Genomic DNA, 24,975 nt, shown 5'->3' on the forward strand with positions numbered 1-24,975 from the left:
TTTTTTTTACATGTCTCAAGGCGGAAGTGAGGAAGCACCAATAGACACCAAACTGTTCATTCAAGCTATACAACAATAATTCCAGCGGATGAATGCCCAACTTGAAGAGATCCGAGAACGTTTAGATCATGATGACCAACAAGTGAATCAAATACAGCAAGGCACTATGCCACGACGGAGAAGGCAAAACAGACGTCCCTCCATTCCTCCAACTGATCATGTTGATACTTATGAAGGTGAAAATGAAGAATTTGATGAGGAAACCTCCATAGCTTCCATACGAAGACAAAGAGATCATAGACCAATATGACATCGCCAGCACATGCATCAAAATAGCGATGTTATCGATCGCAACACAGGTTCGATTAAACTTTCTCTCCCACCTTTTCAAGGTAAAAATGATCCTGATGCTTACATTGAATGGGAAAGACAAATGGAACTTGTTTTCGATCGTCATAACTATTCGGAGGAAAAGAAAGTTAAGCTTGCAGCTGTTTCTTTTACTGACTATGCAATTGTTTGGTGGGACCAATTGGTTCTAAGTTGAAAAAGAAACCGAGAGATTCCAATTGACAATTGGGATGATATGAAAGCTGCCATGAGGAGAAGGTTTGTTCCTTCACACTATTATCGAGACTTACATTTGAAGTTGCAAAATCTTAAACAAGGAACAAAATCTATTGAAGAATACCATAAGGAGATGGAAATAACCATGATTTGTGCCAATGTTGAAGAAGATAGAGAGGCAACAATAGCTAGATTCATTTGTGGTCTCAACCGTGAGATTGCGAATGTTGTGGAACTACAACATTATGTGAAAATTGAAGATGTGGTCCACATGGCTATGAAAGTTAAGAGGCAACTTAAAAGAGGAGGAAGATCATCATCTGAGCATGAAGCTGCTGGTTCATCTAATTGGAAGTCCAAATGGAGTCCTACTCCAAAACAAGAAGAAAAACCTACTTCTGGGCCTAAAGAAGAGAAAACTATGGCCAAACGTTCTGAAAAAGGTACTTCTTCCAACCAAACTCAAAGAAATCATAATATTAAATGCTTCCGATGTCAAGGCTTTGGTCATATTTCTTCTCAAAGCCCAAACAAGAGAACCATGATCTTGCTAGATAATGGGGATATTGTTTCTAAAGAAGAAAATGATAAAGAGTCTATGCCACAACTTGAAGATGCTAGTGATACAGAACAGGCTGTTGTTGGTGAAGCCTTAGTTGTTCTTAGAGCTCTCCATGTTCAAGCTCAAACAGACAATGATGAACAACAACGTGAGAATATCTTTTACACTCGCTGCCATGTCAAAGAAAGAGTTTGTGGTTTGATAATTGATGGTGGAAGTTGTGTGAATGTGGCAAGCAAGCTGATGGTGGACAAGCTAGGGTTGAAGACTCAAAAGCACCCTCATCCATATCGACTTCAATGGCTTAATGATAGTGGAGAATTAAAAGTCACAAAACAGGTACTTCTAACTTTTTCCATTGGAAGATATTCTGATGAAGTCCTTTGTGATGTGGTTCCAATGCAAGCAAGTCACATATTTTTTGGAAGACCTTGGCAATTCGATAGGCGTACCCTCCATGACGGTTACAAAAATAAGTACAGCTTTACAAAGAATGGCAGAAACATCACTTTGGCTCCTTTACCCCCTCATCAAGTTCTTGAAAAGCAAAATCAAATTAAGAAATCTGTAGCAACCAGTGCTAAACAAAGTAAGGATGAAAATGAGAGTTCAAAAGAAATTGTGAGTAAAGAATCTGATAAGGAAAGTGAGAAAAAGAAAGAGGGAAAAAAAGTGATTTTCTATACAAAAGAAAGAGAGATTAAGAGAGCTATGGTTTCACAAAAGCCAATGATGTTGATCTTGTGCAAAGAAGCTTACCTCTCAACCACTAACCTTGACGATTCTTTGCCTAAAACTGCCATATTTCTTCAGGAATTTCAAGATGTTTTTCTAGAAGAGATGCCACCAGGATTGCCACCAATTAGAGGCATTGAACATCAAATTGACCTAGTTCTGGGTGCCCAAATTCCAAATAGACCAGTTTATAGATGCAACCCTAAAGAAGCATAAGAATTGCAAAGACAAGTTGAAGAGTTGATGAACAAAGGTCATGTTAGAGAGAGCATGAGCCCATGTGCTGTTCCAGTTTTGCTAGTTCCCAAGAAAGATGGAACTTGGAGGATGTGCATTGACGGTCGTACTATCAACAAAATAATGGTAAAGTATCGTTATCCTATTCCCCATCTTGATGACATGCTTGATGAACTCCATGGTTCTACTATTTTTTCTAAAATTGATTTGAAATCTGGATATCATCAAATTCGAATGAAAGAGGGAGATGAGTGGAAAACTGCTTTTAAAACAAAACATGGACTTTATGAGTGGTTAGTTATGCCCTTTGGATTAACTAATGCACCCAGCACTTTTATGCGCTTAATGAATCACGTCTTGCGTAAGTTTATTGAAAAATTTGTGGTTGTCTACTTTGATGACATATTGATTTACAGCAAAACTTGCATGAACACTTAGGGCATTTAAAGAATGTTTTACTTGTGCTAAGAAAAGAGCAATTGTATGCTAACCTTAAAAAGTGTACATTTTGTTTGGACAAAGTTGTATTTCTGGGCTTTGTTGTAAGTGTTAGAGGTGTAAAAGTTGATGAAGAGAGAAGGTAAAGGCGATCAAAGACTGGCCTACACCAACTACCAACACCGAAGTTAGGAGCTTCCTTCCATGGCTTGGCGGGATTCTACCGAAGGTTTGTTCCAAACTTTAGCACTATAGCTGCTCCATTGATAGAAATGATCAAGAAAAGTGTTGAATTCAAAAGAAGCATAAGAGAAAGCATTCAACACTTTGAAAGAAAAGCTAAGCTCTACCCCTTTATTACTTTTACCAGATTTCTCTAAAACTTTTGAAATCGAATGTGATGCTTCGGGTATTGGTATAGGTGCTGTCCTAATACAAGACAAGAGACCCTTGGCTTACTTTAGTGGGAAGTTGAGCGGAGCTGCCTTGAACTAGTCCACCTATGACAAAGAACTCTATGCATTGGTGAGAGCGTTAGAGATGTGGCAACACTACCTATGGTCAAAGGAGTTTGTTATTCACACCGATCATGAATCTTGAAGCATTTGAAGAGCCAAGGTAAGCTTAATCGAAGGCATGCTCGTTGGGTTGAGTTTATTGAGATGTTCCTATATGTTGTCCAATACAAGCAAGGTAAAAATAATATTGCTGCTGATGCTTTATCAAGAAGGTATATTCTTCTTTCTACTCTTTCAGCAAAGTTTTTGGGGTTTGAACATATCAAGAAGTTGTCCCCACAAGATTCTAAGTTTTCAACAGTTTTTGAAGCTTGTGAAACAAGACCTTTTGAAAAATTTTACAAGCAAGATGGGTACTTATTTCGGGAAAATAAGCTTTGCGTTCCAAAGTATTCTTTACGTGAGCTTCTTGTCAGGGAGTCTCATAGGGGAGGATTAATGGGACATTTTGGTATTTTTAAAACTCTAGAAATTTTGAAAGAACATTTCTTTTGGCCTCACATGAAAAGAGATGTTGACAGAATTTGCAACAATTGTGTCACTTGTAAAAAGGCCAAATCAAGAGTGAAACCTCATGGATTATACAAAGCTTTACCTATTCCTAGTCACCCTTGGACTAATGTTTCTATGGATTTTGTTTTAGGTTTACCTAGAACTAGAAAGGAAAAAGATTCAAGTTTTGTTGTTGTGGACCGATTTTCTAAAATGGCACATTTCATCCCTTGTCATAAAACTAATGATGCCGTTCATATTGCTGAATTGTTCTTTAGGGAAGTTGTTCGTCTTCATGGTCTTCCTAAGACAATTGTTAGTGATAGGGATGTTAAGTTCCTTAGTTATTTTTGGCGAGTTTTGTGGGGTAAGTTGGGAACAACTTTGTTATTTTCTACTACTTGTCACCCTCAAACAGATGGTCAAATAGAGGTTGTGAATCGAACTTTAGGTACTTTGTTGCGTGCTATAATTAAAAAGAATTTGAAGATTTGGGGAAGATTGCATTCCTTTTATTGAATTTGCTTATAATAAAACTATGCATTCTTCTACTTCTTATTCACTATTTGAAGTTGTTTATGGTTTTAACCCATTAACTCCATTGGATTTACTTCCTTTACTTTGTTGCGTGCTATAATTAAAAAGAATTTGAAGATTTGGGGAAGATTGCATTCCTTTTATTGAATTTGCTTATAATAGAACTATGCATTCTTCTACTTCTTATTAACCATTTGAAGTTGTTTATGGTTTTAACCCATTAACTCCATTGGATTTACTTCCTTTACCTGTTAACAAGAATACCAGTTTAGATGGGAAGAAGAAAGCTGAAAAGGTGAAGAAAATCCATGAAGAAGCACGCCAACATATCCTTAAACAAAATGAGCAAGCTACTGCCCATGCCAATAAAGGAAGAAAGGAAGTCATTTTTCAACCAGGAGACTTGGGTTGGGTACATTTTCACAAAGAGAGATTCCCTAGCCAACGAAAATCAAAGCTCAATCCACGTGGGAATGGTCCTTATGAAGTACTGGAAAAGATCAATGACAATGCTTACAAGATTGATCTTAAAGGTGAGTTTGATATTAGTTCTACCTTTAATGTTTCTGATCTTTCTCCCTTTTATGCAGATCTTGATTCGAGGATGAATCCTTTTCAAGAAGGGGGGAATGATATGATCCAGCTCAAGGACTTTGACAAGGACAAAGAAGATGCTCCAGATGATGTGTAGATTCCAATTGGGCCAAATCACAAGAGCTCGGGCCAAGAAACTTCAAGAAGCTGTCCAAACTTTATTAACTCAAGCCCAAAGAGAAGGTTCTAGCCCACATGAATATTTGGACTTGAAGATGGTTGATATGTGGCAAGTCCATTTCGACAATATCCAGCCCAATTAATTATTTAACATGGAAAAGAAGAGTCTAAACCTTTCAAATTCGGACTCCTCTTTATGGTGCATTTATCTTAGGCTTTTGGAAGGCTAAAGGACATTTTGAGGCTTGCAAATGAAGGATGAACCTAGTCAAAATAGTTGGAAGTTTTGCTGCAACCTCCCAAGGTTAATTAATTGCTGCTAAGACTTTAAGTAGTATTAATTCCTTTCATCTTTACCAACTTTCATTTAATGTTTGTCTAGTGGGTTCAATGCACCCAAGGCTTATTTTGCCTATAAATATTTGGTGTTTTCACTTGTAATCAAGCAATTTCGAAATATAATCTTCTTGTGAGAATTTTCTCTCTATTGTTCTTGTGTAGAACTTATGGTAGTTTCAAGTACAACTACTTGAACCTTCAACCCTTGATAATATTGGTTTCTAACTCTCTATAGTCACGGGGTCAATATTCCTAATCCTTTGATAATATAGGTTTCTTGCTTTTTATAGCAATGGGGTCTACATTCCTTTTCTTTTAACCTTTTTTGGTCGATTTAGGAATTGATTTTCTAAACTATTGTTGTTGGGTCTCATGGCAGGTTCGTTGAGGTTTGCATCAACATGCCAATTGTGCTGCAATCTTTGAGGATTTCTTTTGGATTATTCCACAACATGAATTACGGAATTCCATCCTTGTGGAACATGTTCATCACCTTCAATGGACCTCCACAAATTTGCTTGAGCCCAAACTTCTTTAACCAGCCCGTTTAATGCCTCCTTGAACACTTCAGCTGGTGCTCTTGTAACCGGCCCATTTGGAACTTGAACGGGTTCCTTTGTAATCATGCCATTATTTGCATCACCTTTTCTTTCTTGATATGGCCCTCAGCTGTTTTGAGCATATTTAATAGCTCAGGCAAAGAGGTATTCAATTTGTTCATGTGATAGTTCACAACAAACTGAGAGAATGAATCAGGTAGTGATTGCAGGATCAAATCCCGACTGAGCTCACTGTCCATAGAAAAACCTAACTGACTTAATCTTGTTGTCACGGCTCCTCGAATCGGGGCTGGACCGGACGCGGATCAAGGTATAAACCAGATCAGGTCGCTAGATGGGTTCGAGGTCTGACGGTGCTCTCTAGAGATTTGGGCAACCTGGAGACCAAATATGGACCCTAGGATCACCTAGGGAAACGTGTGCAAGATGTAGGAGGAATACCCAAGAGCATGGGGCCGTGGGCACGTGCTCCAAGATGTGTATTGTTGAGAATATATGCTGGTTCATCATTAGGAGGAAAGCTGCTGCAACGAGACTGATTTAGTGTTGCGGGCTTGTCTCGAAGCATGGACTGAATTCGGGAAATTGGGATGCACGGAAATGTGTGCCACTGATGGAGAAACGTGGCATAAGTCTCCAGAAGGCAAGGGACACGTTTTAACACATTTTTATAACTGAAAATATGTATGGTCAGAAGACGTGGCTGTAACGCTGTTTCCACGCGCTTTCACTTTGAGGGGCATTTCGAAAACTCTATAGAAGTCCGTTCAAAGTGAAAAAATAGCAATCGGGAATGACATTTCATCCCGAATCCAACGAATCCAGTTTCATGGTAATCTGAGTTCGTTTGAGGCACGAACTTGACTGTTTTATCTGATTGCGCAGAATCCTGCGGGAATCAGGGTTTTTCTATCTTATCTAGAATTCATCCTTATCTTGTGCATGGGAAGTTGAGTTCGTGAGGGACTTGTAACTGGAGGTTGCTCCTCTATAAGAGGACCTCAAAGGGGAGGGATTGGGATCCGGTAGAGCTGGAGAGGCCAGGAGAGCTTATTGTAATCATTTGAGTGGTTATTCAATAAAGTTCTCTTCCCCTATATTTCTCCTTCTCCTTCGTGGTATTTTCTGGTGTTGTGCTTCGCTGTATTATCGTTGTTAGGCGTGACTTAAGTCATAGAGACTAGGTACCCACGCCAGAAAGGCTGATCGATTATCTTCGGTAGACCGAGCCGCACGTTGTTGGGATTCGCTTTAAAATCCCTTCGTACGTGACACTTGGTATCAGAGCCATACCAGAAACGAAGGAGATGACCTCTGCGGTAACTTCCATGGTGGAAATGGCCGACGCATCATTCTCGACCGTGGATCCCAATCTAGCCTCAGGAGGAGGCACGGCAATGGGTGGAGCACATCCAGTTGATGATTCCCTGTATGGGTTATGTATTGCATCTCCGGTTATCTCCGCCGACAATCGATTACGGAAGTGCGAGGCCCAAATAGCTGAGGTTGAAGGGCGGATGGAGGACCTTGAGGGTAGGGACGCAACCCTCCGAGGTGAAATCGCCGCTCAGCTGAACCAGATTTCCTTCGATATGGAGCGGCGCTATAAGGAAGTGCTGCGGCGTAACGAGGAGTTGGAGATCATGATGAAGGCTCTCCAAAATCAGGTGGTTGACCTTTTAAAGGAGAGTACCACCATAGGTGTATCCTCTTCTCCATTGACAATGGAGGTCGCAAGAGAGACTACGCGCCCCCTGCACAAGCTTGATGTTCCTAAGCCACAGGAGTTCTGCGGACGACGGTCCGCAAAGGAGGTGGATAACTTTCTTTTCGCCGTGGAACAATACCTGCAGGTTACCAACGTGAGGGAGGAAGCCATGAAGGTGAGCACGGTGGCCATGTTCTTGAGGGACGTGGCGATGCTTTGGTGGCGACGTCGGGCCGACGATGTGAAGTGAGGGGCTGTTCCAATCACCACTTGGGTACAGTTCCAAACTGAACTTCGAAAGCAATTCTTCCCCGCGTTTGCTAAGGATGATGCTCGAGCATGACTACAGCGACTCACGCAAAAGGGCGATGTGCGTGAGTATGTGCGAGAGTTCAGCGAATTGTTGTTGGAGGTACCAGACCTCAGCAACGAGGACTCTCTCGTCACTTTCCCTGACGGGCTCAAACCATGGGCAAAGATGGAATTGCAGCGAAGAGGAGTCCAGAGTTTGAACGAGGCGATAGCTCAAGCGGAGGCTCTCATCGAGTTCAAGACTCAACCCACTGCTCCCAAAGCCCAAGCATCGAAATAGGGCAAAGGTGGGGGAGCAAAATCAGGTCACAAAGGAGGTACAAAAGGCTCGAATTTGAGCTCATCGGGTGGAGGGGCTTCCCAAGCGAAGGGCAAAGGGGTGGCGCAAGGTACTAGCACTATCTCATGCTATATTTGCAATGGACCGCACAAGGTGAAGGACTGTCCATTAAGGGGCAAGATAGCATCTATGGCGGTGGAGGAGAAGCAAGAGACCGACCAAAGGATGGGCTCACTTAGTCTCAATACCCTGAAGGCCAAGGGGCCATGAGATCTACTCTATGCACCTATCTGCATTGGTGGTCACACCTTCCAGGCACTCATTGACACGGGTGCCACTGACTTCTTCGTGGGCCTAGCTACGGCAAAGAGGTTAAATCTGAAGATTGAACATGATGAACACACGTTCAAGGCGGTCAACTCCGCAGAAGTGGCTACCAGCGGAACGTCGAAGGATGTTGATATCCAATTCGGCGCATGGACCGGACGGGTGACAGCGGTGGTCGCCCCGATCGACGACTACGAGGTGGTCATCGGCATGTCTTTGCTTACCCAGCTACAAGCCATAATAAAGCCGGATTCAGATGTGGTGGTGGTCCTGAATCTGAGTGGAGCTTGCGTAGTTCCAGGGAAGCAAGTTAAAGGGACTGAGAAGAGGACTTCCAACATATATTGCATCCCTTCAGGAGGAAGAACTACCGGAAGGAGAGGAGATTCCAGTGCCCATCAAGGGTGTTCTCCCTGAATTCGGGGATGTGATGCCCCCCGAGTCACCCAAGCAATTGCCGCTAAAAAGGAAAATCGATCATCGGATTGATTTGGTGCATGGAGTACGTCCACCAGCTCAAGCACCATATTGGATGGCCCCACCTGAACTCTAGGAGCTGAGGAGGCAGCTAACGGAGTTGGTGGACAGCGGGTTTATTCGACCTTCGAAGAGTCCGTATGGAGCACCGGTACTTTTTCAGAAGAAGCACGATGGTTCGTTGAGACTCTGCATCGACTACAGGGCCCTCAACAAGCTCACGGTGAAGAACAAGTACCCCATTCCTCGGATTGATAATTTGTTCGATCAACTTGACAAGGCACAATGAATTTCCAAGTTGGATCTTCGCAGCGGGTACTATCAGGTTCGCGTGGCAGAGGAGGACATTGAGAAGACTGCATGTGTGACAAGGTACGGAAGCTTCGAGTACCTTGTCATGCCTTTCGGCCTCACCAACGCACCAGCAACTTTCTGTGCTTTGATGCAGCATGTACTCCACAACTTCATCGATAAATTCATGGTAGTATACTTGGATGACATTGTTGTGTACAACCAGATGTTGGATGAGCATGTGGCACACCTGAGGCAAGTCTTCTCTACCCTACGGCAGCACCAACTCTTTGTGAAGAGGGAGTGTTGCCCAGAGATGGTCACCCAAGAGGGGGGTGAATTGGGTGTTTTAAAACTTTTTGTCTAATTAAAACAAAACACACAAGTGTATGTGCAAAGGTAAAACTAAAGTTGCAACCACAATCAAATGCAAACACACAAAGGTTTATAGTGGTTCGGAGCTTCCACTGCTCCTACATCCACTCCCCAAACACCTTTGGGAATTTCCACTATAATCAGCGATTACAGTCCGGTAGTTTTGCGAGTGCACTACCCAACTCGTTGTTTTACCCCGGGCTAACAACGAACCCTACAATCCCCCAATTTAACCTAGGCTTGGGACGCCTATCCCTTGTTCCAAGTCCCTTGACTGGAACAAGCACAATAATCAAATGTTTTACAAAGATTTAAAGGCTCTTAAGAAAGCAAATATAACAATAAGAAATATCAAAACTGGAAGAACCCTTTTTGCCGTTGGAAACGTGGGTTATGGTGATTCTTCCGATGTGGATCACGTTGGCTTGAATGCGAGCTTTGAATGCCGAGTGGGAGTGAGTAGTTGAGCACGAAATCAGATGGGAAAGCTTGAATGCACTTGATTTCTCCTCTTGAAAGCACTAACTCCCTTGAACCTCTTTCTCTTTCTTCTCTCTTGAATGATCTTGTGTTTGGTTGGTGAGAAGTTGTTTAAAGGCACTTAAAAGCTCCCTTTTATAGCCCTACAAGCAATAGATCCGTTAGACACAAAGAAATGACCGTTTGAAATTCAAACAAACCTGCAAAAGTGTGTCAGTCGCGTCCCAGGTGCTCCGGACGTCTCCGCTTCAACGCGAGACGTCTCGGCTTTATAAAAATTTTTTTGACGATGTTTGGAGTCGACTCGGCGCCTTACGGGGACGTCTCTGAAGAAGAACAGCTTGAATGCTTGTTTTTGTGTTTTTCTGAGAGAGTCGGCTCGGCCCTTTACGGGGACGTCTCGGGATGTTTGCGCTTTTTGCATGGGGACGACTCCGCGACGTCGGGGACGACTCCGCAGTTTTATCACCGAAAAACAAGTCCTCTGGAATCCCCTGAGAGAGTCGACTCCGCGCTTTCTGGGGACGTCTCGGGAAGTTTGCTTTTTATGCGTGGGGACGACTCCGCGTCCTTCGGAGACGACTCGCGCGCATCCCTTAAAATCGGCCTTTCTGCCGTCTCTGAGAGAGTCGACTCCGCAGAGTCGGAAGTCGACTCCGACCCTGCGAGACGCCTCGCCAGGTGCCGGGGACGTCTCCAGACGTGCCAATTCATCCTCTTCGTGCCAGAGACGTCTCTGGGACAAACCGGAGACGTCTCGGCTGTCCCTGATCTATTTTCTTCATCTCAAAAAATCTTCAAAAAATCCTTGAAAAATATGGGAACATGCCTTAACAATTCTTAACAATATTCTTAGTTAAACACCTGAAATCCTCAAATAAATTGTTAATATAAAGGGAATTATACTCTAGTGTTTTGTATTCATCAAAATCCATTAGGGGGTTAACAATCTCCCCCTTTTTGATGATGACAAAATACTGAGTATATGCAAAATTCGAAATTTAAACATATACACAGTATTTGATCAGATGTACAAGTATTGTGTTTTGGTTAGAGCTAGATACAGTGTGCATAATTCAATATAGTCAACTTTCAGTTCTATCCTTATGCATAAGTATTGATCTTAGTAGCTCTTGAGCAATTTTGGCATATCAACTGAATTTGAATTAAGTTAAAATGTAAATTAATGAAATATTGATGCTAAAGACAATTGAAAGCTAAATACTTTTTGACTCCCCCTTTCTTTTCCAGAAGGGCAATTGTCTTAAAGCCAATATTCTTCAATTTTATCTTTTCTAATTCAACTTTTAAATATTAGTGTAAACTTTGTATTTTGCATTCCATATATTGGTTCTACTCCATATATTGGTTCTACTCCCCCTTTTTGTCATCAACAATGAAGGGGACAAATTTTTCTTAGGTACCTAAAAAACGCAATTCCTATTAGAATTCAGCATATTACCATGAATCACTCAAGGATATTCAAGTTATGCTCCCTCTTTCCAAGTTATTTCTATTAATGAATTCAGCATTCATTTCACTCCCCCTTTGTTTTGGAATTCATTTCAGACCTTTCAAATGCAGTTATTACAGGTTGTGCTCCCCCTTTTTCATATGCATTGTCAAGGTGGGAAAGGAGTAATATTATTGCACATTGTTAAGTTTGATCATTCAAAGCATCAGAATTAGAAACATACACAGAGTTTGATACCACAGAATTAGAAATATACACAAAGTTTCAAAAAGAAAGGTATGACCTTCATATTGTATTACAATCATTTGAAGTCATTACAAGTATTGATTGCTAATACAAAAGAAGTTTCAAATAAGCCTAGGGTTTTACAAAAAGATGAACCCTAGATGTCTACAAAATGTCCCTCACCGGCGACCACGCTCAATAGCCCTAGCCGCAGCCTCTATAAATCCATTTATTGAATCCATTAGGGTTCTAAAGTGATCTCCTTGAGATTGATTGAAGGCTGCCACTAGTGCTTCGAACTCACGGGTTGCCCTGTCAATCCTTCCTCTAAGTTGGGCAGCCACAGTGCCCACATTGCCTCCAGGGCTCGTCAACTCTTGAAGACCATCCGATATGATCTTCAATTCAGCCTGTATCTCGATTGATCTTAAGGTTTGGCTTGTTCCCACATGAACCAATTCTGACGCTGTAGCTTCTATCTGAGCTTTGATTTCCTTCAATTCTTGTAGGAGTGCTTCATGTGAGGTACGGATGGGAGCTAACTCAGCAGAGACTATTGATCTCATCTCTTCCCTCATCTGCTGGCATATCACAGATGCTAGAGTGTGCATCTGCTCATCTGATAGGGACAGTGATCCACTGACTGGAGGAGGAGGCACTGAGGTGGATGGTCCAGCCGAGCTGGAAGGTACATCAGGAAAGGCCATAGGGCTATGTGGAGGAGAGAGGTGGTCAGGCTCCTGATGTGGGATCTCAGGCTCTATGGTTTGGGATTTTCTTTTAGGGGCCTTAACCCAAGACCCGTCTTTCTTGTGAAACTCCATCCTATGTAATGTGCTCTCATTATAGTAGTCAGTGTTTCTCAAAGGTTTTTCTGGCTCATTTTCAGGAATTGGAACCTTAAAATGTTTGAACAGTAGGGTGAAAACCATCCCATATGGTATGCTAAATCTGGAATACCTATGACATATGGAGATGTAGTTCAACATGAGCCTAGGGAGGTTTAGGAGAATCCCTAGCAAGATATGGTGCATAATAGCTAAGTCTCGCTCCGAAACGAAATCGAAGCGACCGGTTTTTGGAAACAAGACCCGGTTAACTATACTCAAAAGCAATCTCATTTCGGCATTGAGGTCTTGGGACTTAACTATGTCAAGAGGGCCGCAGTCCTCTCTTCCTAAAAGTAGGTTTAGGGCAATCTCCCTTTGGGGATGTGAGGTCGGAGCCTCACCGTATTTGGGGATTTGTAACAAGCTAGATAGGATGTCCTCATTGATTTCTATCAATGTGCCTCGGACATATCCGGTGTACCCCGAGTCCCCTAAGGCCATATTGCTAAACATTTCTCTCACTAGCCCGGGATAGGTTGATATATTTAGGGAACATAGGTGTTCCCAACCTTGAGCACGGAGTCTCTCTCCAATAGAGAACCCCTCACTAGCTAGAAACTGGAAATCTATATATCTACCTGTGGTTACTGTGCGATTCGCACAGGAGAGGGTCACAGTTGGCGGAGCAACCGGAGGAGGCGGTGCGGAGGGCTCTTCCCTCCGTTCCTCGTCGTCGTTTGCTACTCTAGGACGCCTCCCACCCGTTCGCCTAGCTTTCTTAGGTGCCATGGATTGGAAACCTAGGGAAATGGGGAGAGATTTTGGTTTGGTTTGTGGTGGAGAGAGGATGGAGGCTAGGGTTTAGGTTTTCGTTGGGGACGAAAGAAGATAGCTCGGGTCGGCTCGAGCTGTTTCGACCTATTTTAAAAACTTTCATTCGGTCTCCGAGACGTCTCCACGACTAATGCGAGACGTCTCGCTGGGCAGACGTCTCTGTGATTTGCCAGAGACGTCTCTGGCACTGAAAAATTTCAGAATGATTTCTATCTTTTTCCAATTTATTTTATTCAACCACAATAATCAGTGTGATTTCTTTTGGTGAATATAGAGTGAGTTTGCTTGTGATCCTTCCCTTCAATAATATATCCTATAAAAGTTTGATAATGATTTTTGAATTATCAATATTGAAATGAGGAATGTTTGACCAAATTTCGAATGCCTATGAAATAGGCTCTGAAAATATCTCCATGAAGAGTCCAAGGGAGGGTAACCATCCTCCGAAAAGTCAAACAATTCGTCATCTAACTTTGATAGATTCATGTTTTCACTTATTTTATACTAGGTTTGCTATTTGTGACCTTGAAGTGTATTATTAGTTTGAGTCGCATTCACATGTATCTCTAGAACTTACAAAGCATTGCATTACAAATTCAATCTATTTGCTAGGATCATAAAGCACAAAGCATTCCTTAAAAAATTGAACCTATTTTTACAAAGGGGCTTTGTAAAGATATCGGCCAATTGATTTTCAGTACATACATACTCAATCATCACATCATTTTTTAGCACATGATCTCTTATAAAGTGATGCCTAATTTCTATGTGTTTTGATTTAGAGTGTTGAACAGAATTTTTTGTTAAATTAATTGCACTTGTATTATCACATCTAATTGGTATGTTGTCCATTTTGATACCGAAATCTTCAAGTTGTTGCTTAATCCAAAGAACTTGGGCACAACAGCTTCCAGCTGCAATGTACTCAGCCTCAGCTATGACAAGGCAACTGAATTCTGTTTCTTGCTAAACCAAGAAACCAAATTAGCACCCAAGAATTGACATGTGCCACTTGTGCTTTTTCTGTCGAGTTTGCACCCGGCAAAATCAGCATCGGAATAAGCAATTAAATTTATATCAGATTGTTTAGAATACCATAAGCCTGCATTAGATGTTCCTACTAGATATCTGAATATTCTTTTAACAGCTTGCAAGTGTGATTCCTTAGGACATGCCTGGTATCTAGCACACATGCAAACACTGAATAATATGTCTGGTCTACTAGCAGTAAGGTAAAGTAAAGAACCTATCATACCTCTGTACAATTTGCAGTCTATACTTTTACCTTTTTCATAAGCTTGCAACTTGAGCCCATGGGTGTGCTGATTTCCTTTGCATCCTTCATCTTGAACTTTTCCAACATTTCCTTGATGTATTTGGACTGACTGATGAAGATGCCTTCCTCTGATTGTTTTATTTGTAGCCCAAGGAAGAAGTTGAGCTCACCCATCATGCTCATTTCAAATTCTCCCTGCATAAGCTTAGCAAACTCTTGACAAAGACTATCATTAGTAGCACCAAAAATTATATCATCCACATAAATTTGCACAAGCAATAAGTCATTCCCTTTTCTTTTAATGAAGAGGGTTTTGTCTACACTTCCTCTCTTAAACTTATTTTCAATTAGGAAATTACTTAATCTTTCATACCATGCCCTAGGGGCTTGCTTAAGTCCATACAATGCTTTATGCAATTTAAAAACATAATCTGGATGTAAGTGGTTCTCAAAACCTGGAGGTTGTCCTACATAAACTTCCTCCATTATATAACCATTTAAAAAGGCACTTTTTACATCCATTTGATAGAGTTTGAAATCCATGAAGCATGCATATGCCAAAAGTAGTCTAATAGCCTCTAACCTAGCAACAGGAGCAAAAGTTTCATCAAAATCTATTCCTTCCTCCTGATTATATCCTTTGGCTACTAGCCTAGCTTTGTTTCTTATTACTATTCCATCTTCATCTAGTTTATTTCTATATACCCACTTCGTGCCTATAATTGAAACATTAGGGCGTCTTTTCATTAGAGTCCAAACTTGATTTTGTTCAATTGGTTTAATTCCTCTTGCATAGCATTCATCCAATTTTCATCTTTTTCGGCTTCTTCTAGTGATTTAGGCTCTATCTGTGAAACGAATGCAAGATAATTACTAGTGTTTCTTAAAGAGGATCTTGTCCTTATCCCTTGTGAAGGATCACCAAGGATTAGATCCCTTGGATGACCATGTGCATACCTCCATTCCTTAGGAAGATCTTGATTTCTCGCTGGAGGTTGATCTTCTTCATCTTGCTGAATTGTATCTTCTTTGATTTTATCTTTATGTTGTTTGTCTTGTATGGAGAATTCCTTCATCCTGTCTTCAAGTATACCTGCATCACCATCTTCTTCTTTTCTAGAAGAATCTCCATTAGCTTCATCAAAAACAACATGAATGGATTCTTCAACAACGAGAGTTCTCTTGTTGAAGACCCTGTATGCTCTACTAGATGAGGAATAACCTAAGAATATCCCCTCATCTGATTTAGCACTAAATTTACTTAGATTGTCCTTTCCATTGTTTAAAATAAAGCAGCGACAACCAAAAACATGAAAATAGCTTATATTAGGCTTCTTATTTTTCAACAACTCATAAGGTGTTTTCTTTAAGATAGATCTAACTAAAGCACGGTTTAAAATATGGCAAGCAGTATTTATTGCTTCAGCCCAAAAGTACTTTGGTAGATCCGATTCGCACAACATGGTACGAGCCATATCTGCTAGTGTGCGATTCTTCCTTTCTACCACCCCATTTTGTTGGGGTGTCCTAGGGGCCGAGAAATTGTGATTGATACTGTTTTCTTCACAAAATTTTTCAAAATGCTGATTTTCAAACTCGGTACCATGATCACTCCTAATTGCTTTTAGTTTAAGATTGAGTTCATTCGAAATCCTATTATGAAACTTGATAAAAGCGGGAAAGGACTCATCTTTGTGTGCAAGAAATGAAACCCATGTAAAACATGAAAAATCATCAACAATTACAAGACCAAACTTCTTACCCCCTAGACTAGCAGTTCTAGTGGGTCCAAATAAATCCATGTGAATTAGTTCTAGGGGTTTTGATGTTGAGACTATGTTCTTAGACTTGAAGGAACTTCTTGTTTGTTTCCCTAGTTGACATGCAGCATAAATTTTGTTCTTTTCAAAGTCTATTTTTGGTAGTCCTTTGACTAGATCTTTTGTAATCAATTTAGAAATTAGATCCATGCTAGCATGCCCTAACCTACGATGCCATAACCAGCTAGTCTCATTGACCTTGGCATCCATGGCTACAAGACATTGGCCATCCTTCATGGTGAGATCATCAAGATCTACCATGTAAACATTTCCACGCCTATGTCCTGTAAGTATGATCTCATTGTCAACTGGACTACTAATTATGCATAGTGAAGATTCAAAAGACACTTTAAAGCCCTTGTCACAAAATTGACTTATACTTAATAAATTATGTTTTAATCCATTAACTAACAATACATTGTCAATAAATGAGGAGGGTGATATGGAGATTTTACCAACGCCAATGATTTGACCTTTAGCATTGTCTCCAAATGTGACTACTCCTCCTTCTTTTGATTTCAAGGTGACGAAAAGGCTCTTGTCACCGGTCATATGCCTTGAGCAACCACTATCAAGATACCACATTCTCTTTTTATTTCCGGCTGCAAGGCATACCTGCAAAATAATCATGTGAAGCTCTTAGGTACCCAAGTTTTCTTGGGTCCTTCTTGGTTAGTATAGTTGGTTCCCTTAGGCACCCACACTTTAGTTGTATTTTTATCCTTTACAAATGTATTCTTGTTAGTTTGAATCTTTCTTTGAATGCAAGAATAGGCTTTATGTCCACTTTTTCCACAATGAAAGCATGTAGGTTTTTCAGTTTTGATATCTTTTGCTTTCACAAAAAAATTCTTCAGATATTTTTGTTGTTTACTAGTTTTGTATCCTAATCCGGCTTTATTAAAAACAGCTCTTTGATTGGATAGAATAAGATTTAATTTTTCAGAGCTATGTGTAAATTTCTCCACAATTGGTTTGTACTTATGTACCTCATTTTTGAGGTCCAAATTTTCTTTAGCCAATTCTTCCTTATCATTTTTAAGGGATTCAATATTTTGTGCAAGTGAGGTATTATTATTGAGTAGGAATTTAACTTTTAGATTTAATTCCTTAATGAGTATTTTTGCCGTTTTATTTTCAATGCTAAGTTTTGAATTTTTATTCTCTAGGTCAATGGTGTTAACATTTTCAAAGCTCTCCTTCTCAATCAATAGGTTTTTAATGTCTTCCTTTAGTTTTTGATTGTAGGCCTTTAATTCTTTATTTTTTGCTCCTAACATACTACAATCACTCATGAGCTCTTGGAAAGCTTCATATAATTCTTCTAAAGTAAAATCTATAGTCGAGCTTTGACATACCTCATCGTCATCGAATGCCATGAAACACAAGTTGGCGGTCTCTTCCTTCTCTTCCTCGGAGGAGGATGTGTCACTATCATCCCAAGTTGCTTTCAACGCCTTCTTCTTCTTCTTTTCATAGTGCTTCTTCTGTTGAGGGCATTCGGAGCGGATGTGTCCCGGTCTCTTGCAATCATAACATATGATTGGGTCTCTTTCTTTTTCTTTTTCCTTTTTCCAATCATTTCTCCCTCCAAACTTCTTTCTTGGGAAGGGTTTCTTTCTTCTCATGAATTTTTTGAACTTCCTTACTATTAAGCCCAAGTCTTCATCTTCACTTTCTTCTTCACTCTCACCGCTTTCTTCTTCACAAACACTTGAAGTAGCCTTGAGTGCGATTGTCTTCTTCTTTGGCACATCTTCTTCATGTTGGTTCATTGTGAGCTCATGCGTCATCAATGAGCCCAATAGTTGTTCAAGTGCCAACGTGTTGAGGTCTTTAGCTTCTACGATCGCCGTGACCTTCGCTTCCCAAGCTTTTGGCAAGGACCTGAGAATTTTACTCACAAGTTCTGGGTTAGTGTAAGATTTACCCAAATTCTTTAGACCATTTATTATATCAGTGAAGCGTGTGAACATGCATGAGATAGTTTCGTTGGGTTCCATCTTAAATAACTCATATTTGTGAACTAGAATGTTCACTTTAGACTCTTTGACTTGATTGGTACCCTCGTGGGTAACTTCAAGCCTATCCCATATTTCCTTGGCGGAACTACAGGTGGATACTCTATTAAACTCATTTACATCTAGAGCACAAAACAATGAGTTCATGGCTCTAGCATTGAGTTGAACCATCCTACTATCATTCTCATCCCAATCCTCTTCAGGCTTGGGAACTTGAATGCCATTAACTATGTGATATGGTTCATGTGGTCCTTTGATTATGACCCTCCACAAGGCATAATCTTGTGCTTGAATAAAAATTCTCATTCTAGTCTTCCAATAGGAATAATTTGTCCCATTGAAGAGTGGAGGTCTATTGGTAGCCTGCCCCTCAGCAGGAACATTGTTGAAGGGTGTTGCCATCTTGATCTTTGGCAAAGACGGTTAGGTCTTCAAGAAATACACAGAGCACCTGCTCTGATACCACTTGTTGCCCAGAGATGGTCACCCAGGAGGGGGGTGAATTGGGTGTTTTAAAACTTTTTGTCTAATTAAAACAAAACACACAAGTGTATGTGCAAAGGTGAAACTAAAGTTGCAACCACAATCAAATGCAAACACACAAAGGTTTATAGTGGTTCGGAGCTTCCACTGCCCCTACATCCACTCCCCAAACACCTTTGGGAATTTTCACTATAATCAACGATTACAGTCCGGTAGTTTTGCGAGTGCACTACCCAACTCGTTGTTTTACCTCGGGCTAACAACGAACCCTACAATCCCCCAATTTAACCTAGGCTTGGGACGCCTATCCCTTGTTCCAAGTCCCTTGACTGGAACAAGCACAATAATCAAATGTTTTACAAAGATTTAAAGGCTCTTAAGAAAGCAAATATAACAATGAGAAATATCAAAACTGGAAGAACCCTTTTTGCCGTTGGAAACGTGGGTTATGGTGATTCTTCCGATGTGGATCACGTTGGCTTGAATGCGAGCTTTGAATGCCGAGTGGGAGTGAGTAGTTGAGCACGAAATCAGATGGAAAAGCTTGAATGCACTTGATTTCTCCTCTTGAAAGCACTAACTCCCTTGAACCTCTTTCTCTTTCTTCTCTCTTGAATGATCTTGTGTTTGGTTGGTGAGAAGTTGTTTAAAGGCACTTAAAAGCTCCCTTTTATAGCCCTACAAGCAATAGATCCGTTAGACACAAAGAAATGACCGTTTGAAATTCAAACAAACCTGCAAAAGTGTGTCAGTCGCGTCCCAGGTGCTCCGAAGACGTCTCCGCTTCAACGCGAGACGTCTCGGCTTTATAAAAATTCTTTTGACGATGTTTGAAGTCGACTCGGCGCTTTACGGGGACGTCTCGGAAGAAGAACAGCTTGAATGCTTGTTTTTCTGTTTTTCTGAGAGAGTCGGCTCGGCCCTTTACGGGGACGTCTCGGGATGTTTGCGCTTTTTGCATGGGGACGACTCCGCGACGTCGGGGACGACTCTGCAGTTTTATCACCGAAAAACAAGTCCTCTGGAATCCCCTGAGAGAGTCAACTCCGCGCTTTCTGGGGACGTCTCGGAAAGTTTGCTTTTTATGCGTGGGGACGACTCCGCGTCCTTCGGAGACGACTCGCGCGCATCCCTTGAAATCGGCCTTTCTGCCGTCTCTGAGAGAGTCGACTCCGCAGAGTCGGAAGTCGACTCCGACCCTGCGAGATGCCTCGCCAGGTGCCGGGGACGTCTCCAGACGTGCCAATTCATCCTCTTCGTGCCAGAGACGTCTCTGGGACAAACCGGAGACGTCTCGGCTGTCCCTGATCTGTTTTCTTCATCTCAAAAAATTTTCAAAAAATCCTTGAAAAATATGGAAACATGCCTTGACAATTCTTAACAATATTCTTAGTTAAACACCTGAAATCCTCAAATAAATTGTTAATATAAAGGGAATTATACTCTAGTGTTTTGTATTCATCAAAATCCATTAGGTGGTCAACAGGGAGAAGTGTGTGTTTGCACAGCAGAGGGTGCCGTTCCTCGGGCACATCATTGGGGATGGAAGGCTCATGATGGATCCCTCAAAAATTTCAGCCATAGCCGAGTGGGAGGTACCTACACGTGTTACACACTTACGCTCTTTTCTTGGCTTGGCAAATTACTATAGGAGGTTCATCACCGGATATTCGAAGTTATGCGCCCCACTGACGGATTTGTTAACGAAGGATCGACCATAGCGGTGGTCAAACCAATATCAGGAGGCATTTGATTGTCTCAAGCAGGCGGTCACAGCAGAGCCGGTCCTCGTGCTACCGGACTTTTCTATTTCTTTTGAAGTCCACACCGATGCATCAAATTTCGCCATTGGAGGGGTGCTCATGCAGGAAGGGCACCCAGTGGCCTACGAGAGTCAGAAGTTGAACGACACCGAGAGTAGGTATACGGTTCATGAAAAGGAGATGATAGAGATCAAGGGGCTGGCCGAATGGTTCAAGCTAATTCCAAAGATCCATTACAAGGAATTGGAGGTCCAATGACTAGAGCAAGGACAAAACAAATGAAAGAAGCTTTATATGGACTAGTCATGGAAATTCAAGAGAAGGAGGCTGCTCTAGAAGACTCTAAGGCTTCACCAAGATTGATCACTTATCTTTACATAGTAAATGCTGAAGAACAAAGCTTGAAGCCATTAAACAAGGCTGATCCACGTGGAGATGCTATTTAGGCCCATTTTTCGTGGGTACTTTTGGGCTTGAGTCTTGTTGTGTTCCTAATTACTTGTACATGAAGTTTTGACTTGTCAACTCGTTTTTCCTAAGTTATTCATGTACTTCGTAGTTAGGAACCTTGAAAGTTGTGTCATTTATTATTTTGAAGTTGTAACTTGGAAGTTGTGACTTGGAAAACGTTTTTTTACTTATTGCCTTGGAAAGGGGATGGTGTCCTTTCCAATAGCTTAGTTTGAAGCCTATATAAAGGCTGCCATATGTAACCAAGGGATTATTATGAATGAATTAAAGTGTTGGCAAGCTTTGCTATGCTCTTTTGTGTTCTTGGATTAGAATACAAAATTCTGACTTATCAAAGGGAGTGATCAACCTTTGTGGCGTCTTCAAGGATTAGGGTTTTAAGGACTTAGTTTCCTTAGAGTTCTAATCTGATCTCCTACAACTTGTTTTTCTAGCGATCTCGGGGCAAGTATAGCAAATTGATTCAAGGGTTCCTAGGGCAGGTCTCCTGGTGGGTTCTTGTCATTTGGTATCAGAGCTTTGGTTCTTGAAATCAGGTTACTTATCCTTTATCATCTTTGTTCCTTTGTTCTTATTTTATTTCTTTAAGTTTCTTTGTTCGTTCTCTTATTTCTGTTTTTTTTTCAGTTCCTTGTGTTTCTTGTTTCCTCTAATCTGTTTTGTTCTTTAATCTTCTGTTACTTAGTTTGATTCAAAAAAAAAAAGACGAAAAAAAAAAACGAAAAAAAAAACGAAAAAAAAAAGAAAAGAAAAGAAAGAAAGAAAGAAAGAAAGAAAGAAGGTTATTGATTAAGGGGCATTAATTACAAGGCTGTTTCACTTGTTGCAAAGCTGAAGACCCCTTGTTGCAAGGTTGTTTCACTTGTTACAAGACCGTTTTACGTATTACAAGGCTGCTTAGCTTGTTCTTATTTCTCCTTGCTTTCTAGTTGTTTCTATTACATATCCTTTACTTCCTTTTGAAGTCTTCTTATGTTCTTGATGCTTTAAGACAATTTTTCTTGTGAGTACCATTTGCCTATCGAAGTCCTTAAAATTCTGATTTTCTTGGAGATTTGCCACCATCCATCTGATCGCTCTTTGTGATTTGTTGATTTTGATTCTTTCAAGAACATAAAGAGGGCTGGCTTGAGTGGTAAAAGGCAAGAGTGTGAGTTCATCATCAAGAAAAAGCCATAAAAGAGTGTCCACCCGAGAGAGGAGTGTGTGAGGACCTATTCTGTTTATACTAATCTTTTGATTGCAGCATACAAAGATGAGTAGTGGAGGTAGTGAACAACCAGATGTTGATATGAAGTTATGGATGAAAGCCATTGCTGATCAACTTACTAAGCTTGGTGCACGAATGGATGATTTGGAATCACCAAGCAGAATCAAACCTTTGAGGGGGCAGATGTTTGAAGATGATGAAGAAGATTTAGATTATGAATCTTACTCTAGAAGGGGAAAGAAGGCCGATGATTCAAAAGATAATAATCTGGGCAGCATCAAGATGAAGATTCCTATCTTTCAAGGAAAGAATGATCCCGAACTTTACTTGGAATGGGAGAGAAAAGTTGAACATGTGTTTGATTGTCACAACTATTCAAATGAGAAAAAGGTGAAATTGGCAGCCGTTGAGTTCACGGATTATGCAAGCATATGGTGGGATCAATTGATGATTAGTCGGCGAAGGATTGGAGAAAGGCCAATTCGGTCATGGGAAGATATGAAATTGGTAATGCGCAAGAGATTTGTACCTAGCCATTACATAGAGATTTACATAGAAAGTTACAAGGGCTGGTTCAAGGCTCCATGAGTGTGGAAGACTATTATAAAGAAATGGAGATGGCAATGATTAAAGCTAATATAGAGGAAGATCGAGAGGCTACCATGGCAAGATTTATTGGAGGCTTAAACAAAGAGGTTGCTGATGTGGTTGAATTGCAACACTATGTGGAGATGGAGGAGCTGTTGCACAAGGCCATCAAAATAGAAAAGCAAATCAAGTCCAAAGGATCCAAATCGGGTTTGGCTTCTAGTTCCACATGGAAGTCTAATTGGAAGGATAACAAATCTGCCTCAAAAACAAAAGAAGATGCAAAGCCAAAAGATTCGGTTGCTATTTCAAAAGGTAAAACCGAAACTAACACTTCTTCTAAATCACGTAATGTTAAGTGTTTTAGGTGCCAAGGATTTGGGCATATTGCTTCCCAATGCCCAAACAAGAGGATTATGATTATGTTGGAGAATGGTGACATTGAAAGTGCTAGTTCAAGTGAGGATGAGATGCCACCCTTAGAAAATTACAGTGATATTGACATTGAAGAACCTGTACATGGAGATATGTTGGTGACAAGAAGAGCACTAAGCATCCAGCCTAAGGATGATGGTGATAAGGAGCAACGTGAACATATTTTCCATACTAGATGTCATGTGAAGGGAAAGGTATGTACCATGATTATTGATAGCGGAAGCTGCACTAATGTTGCTAGTACTTTGTTAGTAGATAAGCTGGAGTTACCCACCATGAAGCATCCTAATCCATACAAGTTGCAATGGTTAAATGAATGTGGAGAAGTGAGGGTAAACAAGCAAGTGCTCGTTTCATTTTCAATTGGCAAATACACAGATGAGATTCTTTGTGATGTGGCACCAATGCATGCTAGTCATATTTTGCTTGGACGACCATGGCAGTTTGATAGGAAGGTTACACACAATGGATACAAAAACCATTATTCTTTTATGTTGAACAACCGCACTGTAGTCCTAACCCCTCTCAAACCTTTGCAAGCTTATGAAGATCAGATTCGGATAGCGAGAGAGTGTAAAAAGAGAGAAGGTGAGTCCGAGAGGAAAAATGCAAATGAAAGGAGTGAGATTGAGAGCAGAGAGAAAAGTATTCAAAAAAAAGAGAAAAGTAAAAAAATGAGTGTGTTTGCTGAAAAAAATGAGGTTAAGAGTGTTATGTTCTCAAGACAGCAACTACTTGTACTTATGTACAAGGATGTTTATCTTTCTACTAACGATCTTAACCCCTCCTTGCCTAGTGTTGTTGTGACTTTATTGCAGGAATTTGAGGACATATTTCCAAAAGAGATTCCTAATGGACTACCACCCTTAAGAGGCATTGAGCATCAAATAGACTTCATGCCCGGTTCTACCATTCCAAACAGACCTGCATATAGAGCTAATCCCGAAGAAACAAAGGAAATCCAAAGGCAAGTGGATGAGCTGGTGAAAAAGGGAATTGTCAGAGAAAGTCTTAGCCCATGTTCGGCTCCTGTCATCCTAGTCCCAAAGAAAGATGGAACATGGCGCATGTGTGTGGATTGCCGAGCCATCAACAAAATAACAGTTAAGTATAGACATCCTATCCCAAGATTAGATGATATGCTTGATGAATTACATGGCTCTTGTTTGTTTTCTAAAATTGATTTGAGAAATGGCTACTATCAAATTCGTATGAAAGAGGGAGATGAATGGAAGACATCATTCAAAACTAAATATGGATTGTATGAGTGGTTAGTGATGCCTTTTGGTTTAACTAATGCACCTAGTACTTTCATGAGATTGATGAATCATGTTTTGCGTGCTTTCATAGGTCAATTTGTGGTAGTTTACTTTGATGATATTTTAGTCTATAGTAAGAACTTGGATGAACATGAACAACATTTGCATGCTGTTTTTAGCAAATTGAGAGAACACCAATTATATGCTAATCTTAAGAAGTGTACATTTTGCATGGAATCTGTTGTATATCTTGGTTTTGTTGTTAGTTCTCAAGGTATTAGCATGGATGAGGAGAAGGTGAAGGCAATCAGGGACTGGCCTACACCTAAGAATGCGA

The 24,975-nt window shown here is 40.7% G+C and overlaps 2 protein-coding genes across 2 annotated transcripts; both read left to right on the top strand.

The window, feature by feature from the left end:
• The first annotated feature begins 598 nt into the window (after positions 1 to 598).
• Positions 599 to 2,080, top strand: LOC149752829 (uncharacterized). The gene has a single exon (XM_089925477.1). It carries the CDS (start codon positions 599 to 601, stop codon positions 2,078 to 2,080), a length of 1,482 nt encoding a protein of 493 aa, XP_089781603.1.
• Positions 2,081 to 22,940: 20,860 nt separating this feature from the next.
• Positions 22,941 to 24,754, top strand: LOC149752830 (uncharacterized). The gene is made up of 2 exons (XM_089925479.1): positions 22,941 to 24,649; positions 24,730 to 24,754. The coding sequence occupies exons 1-2, from the start codon at positions 22,941 to 22,943 to the stop codon at positions 24,752 to 24,754; spliced, it is 1,734 nt and encodes a 577-aa protein (XP_089781605.1).
• The last annotated feature ends 221 nt before the right edge of the window (positions 24,755 to 24,975 follow it).

The sequence above is a fragment of the Phoenix dactylifera genome, chromosome 9, assembly GCF_051530095.1.
Source record: "Phoenix dactylifera cultivar Ajwa chromosome 9, Ajwa_hap1_PhDact_Kaust_v1.1, whole genome shotgun sequence".
NCBI lineage: Eukaryota > Viridiplantae > Streptophyta > Magnoliopsida > Arecales > Arecaceae > Phoenix > Phoenix dactylifera.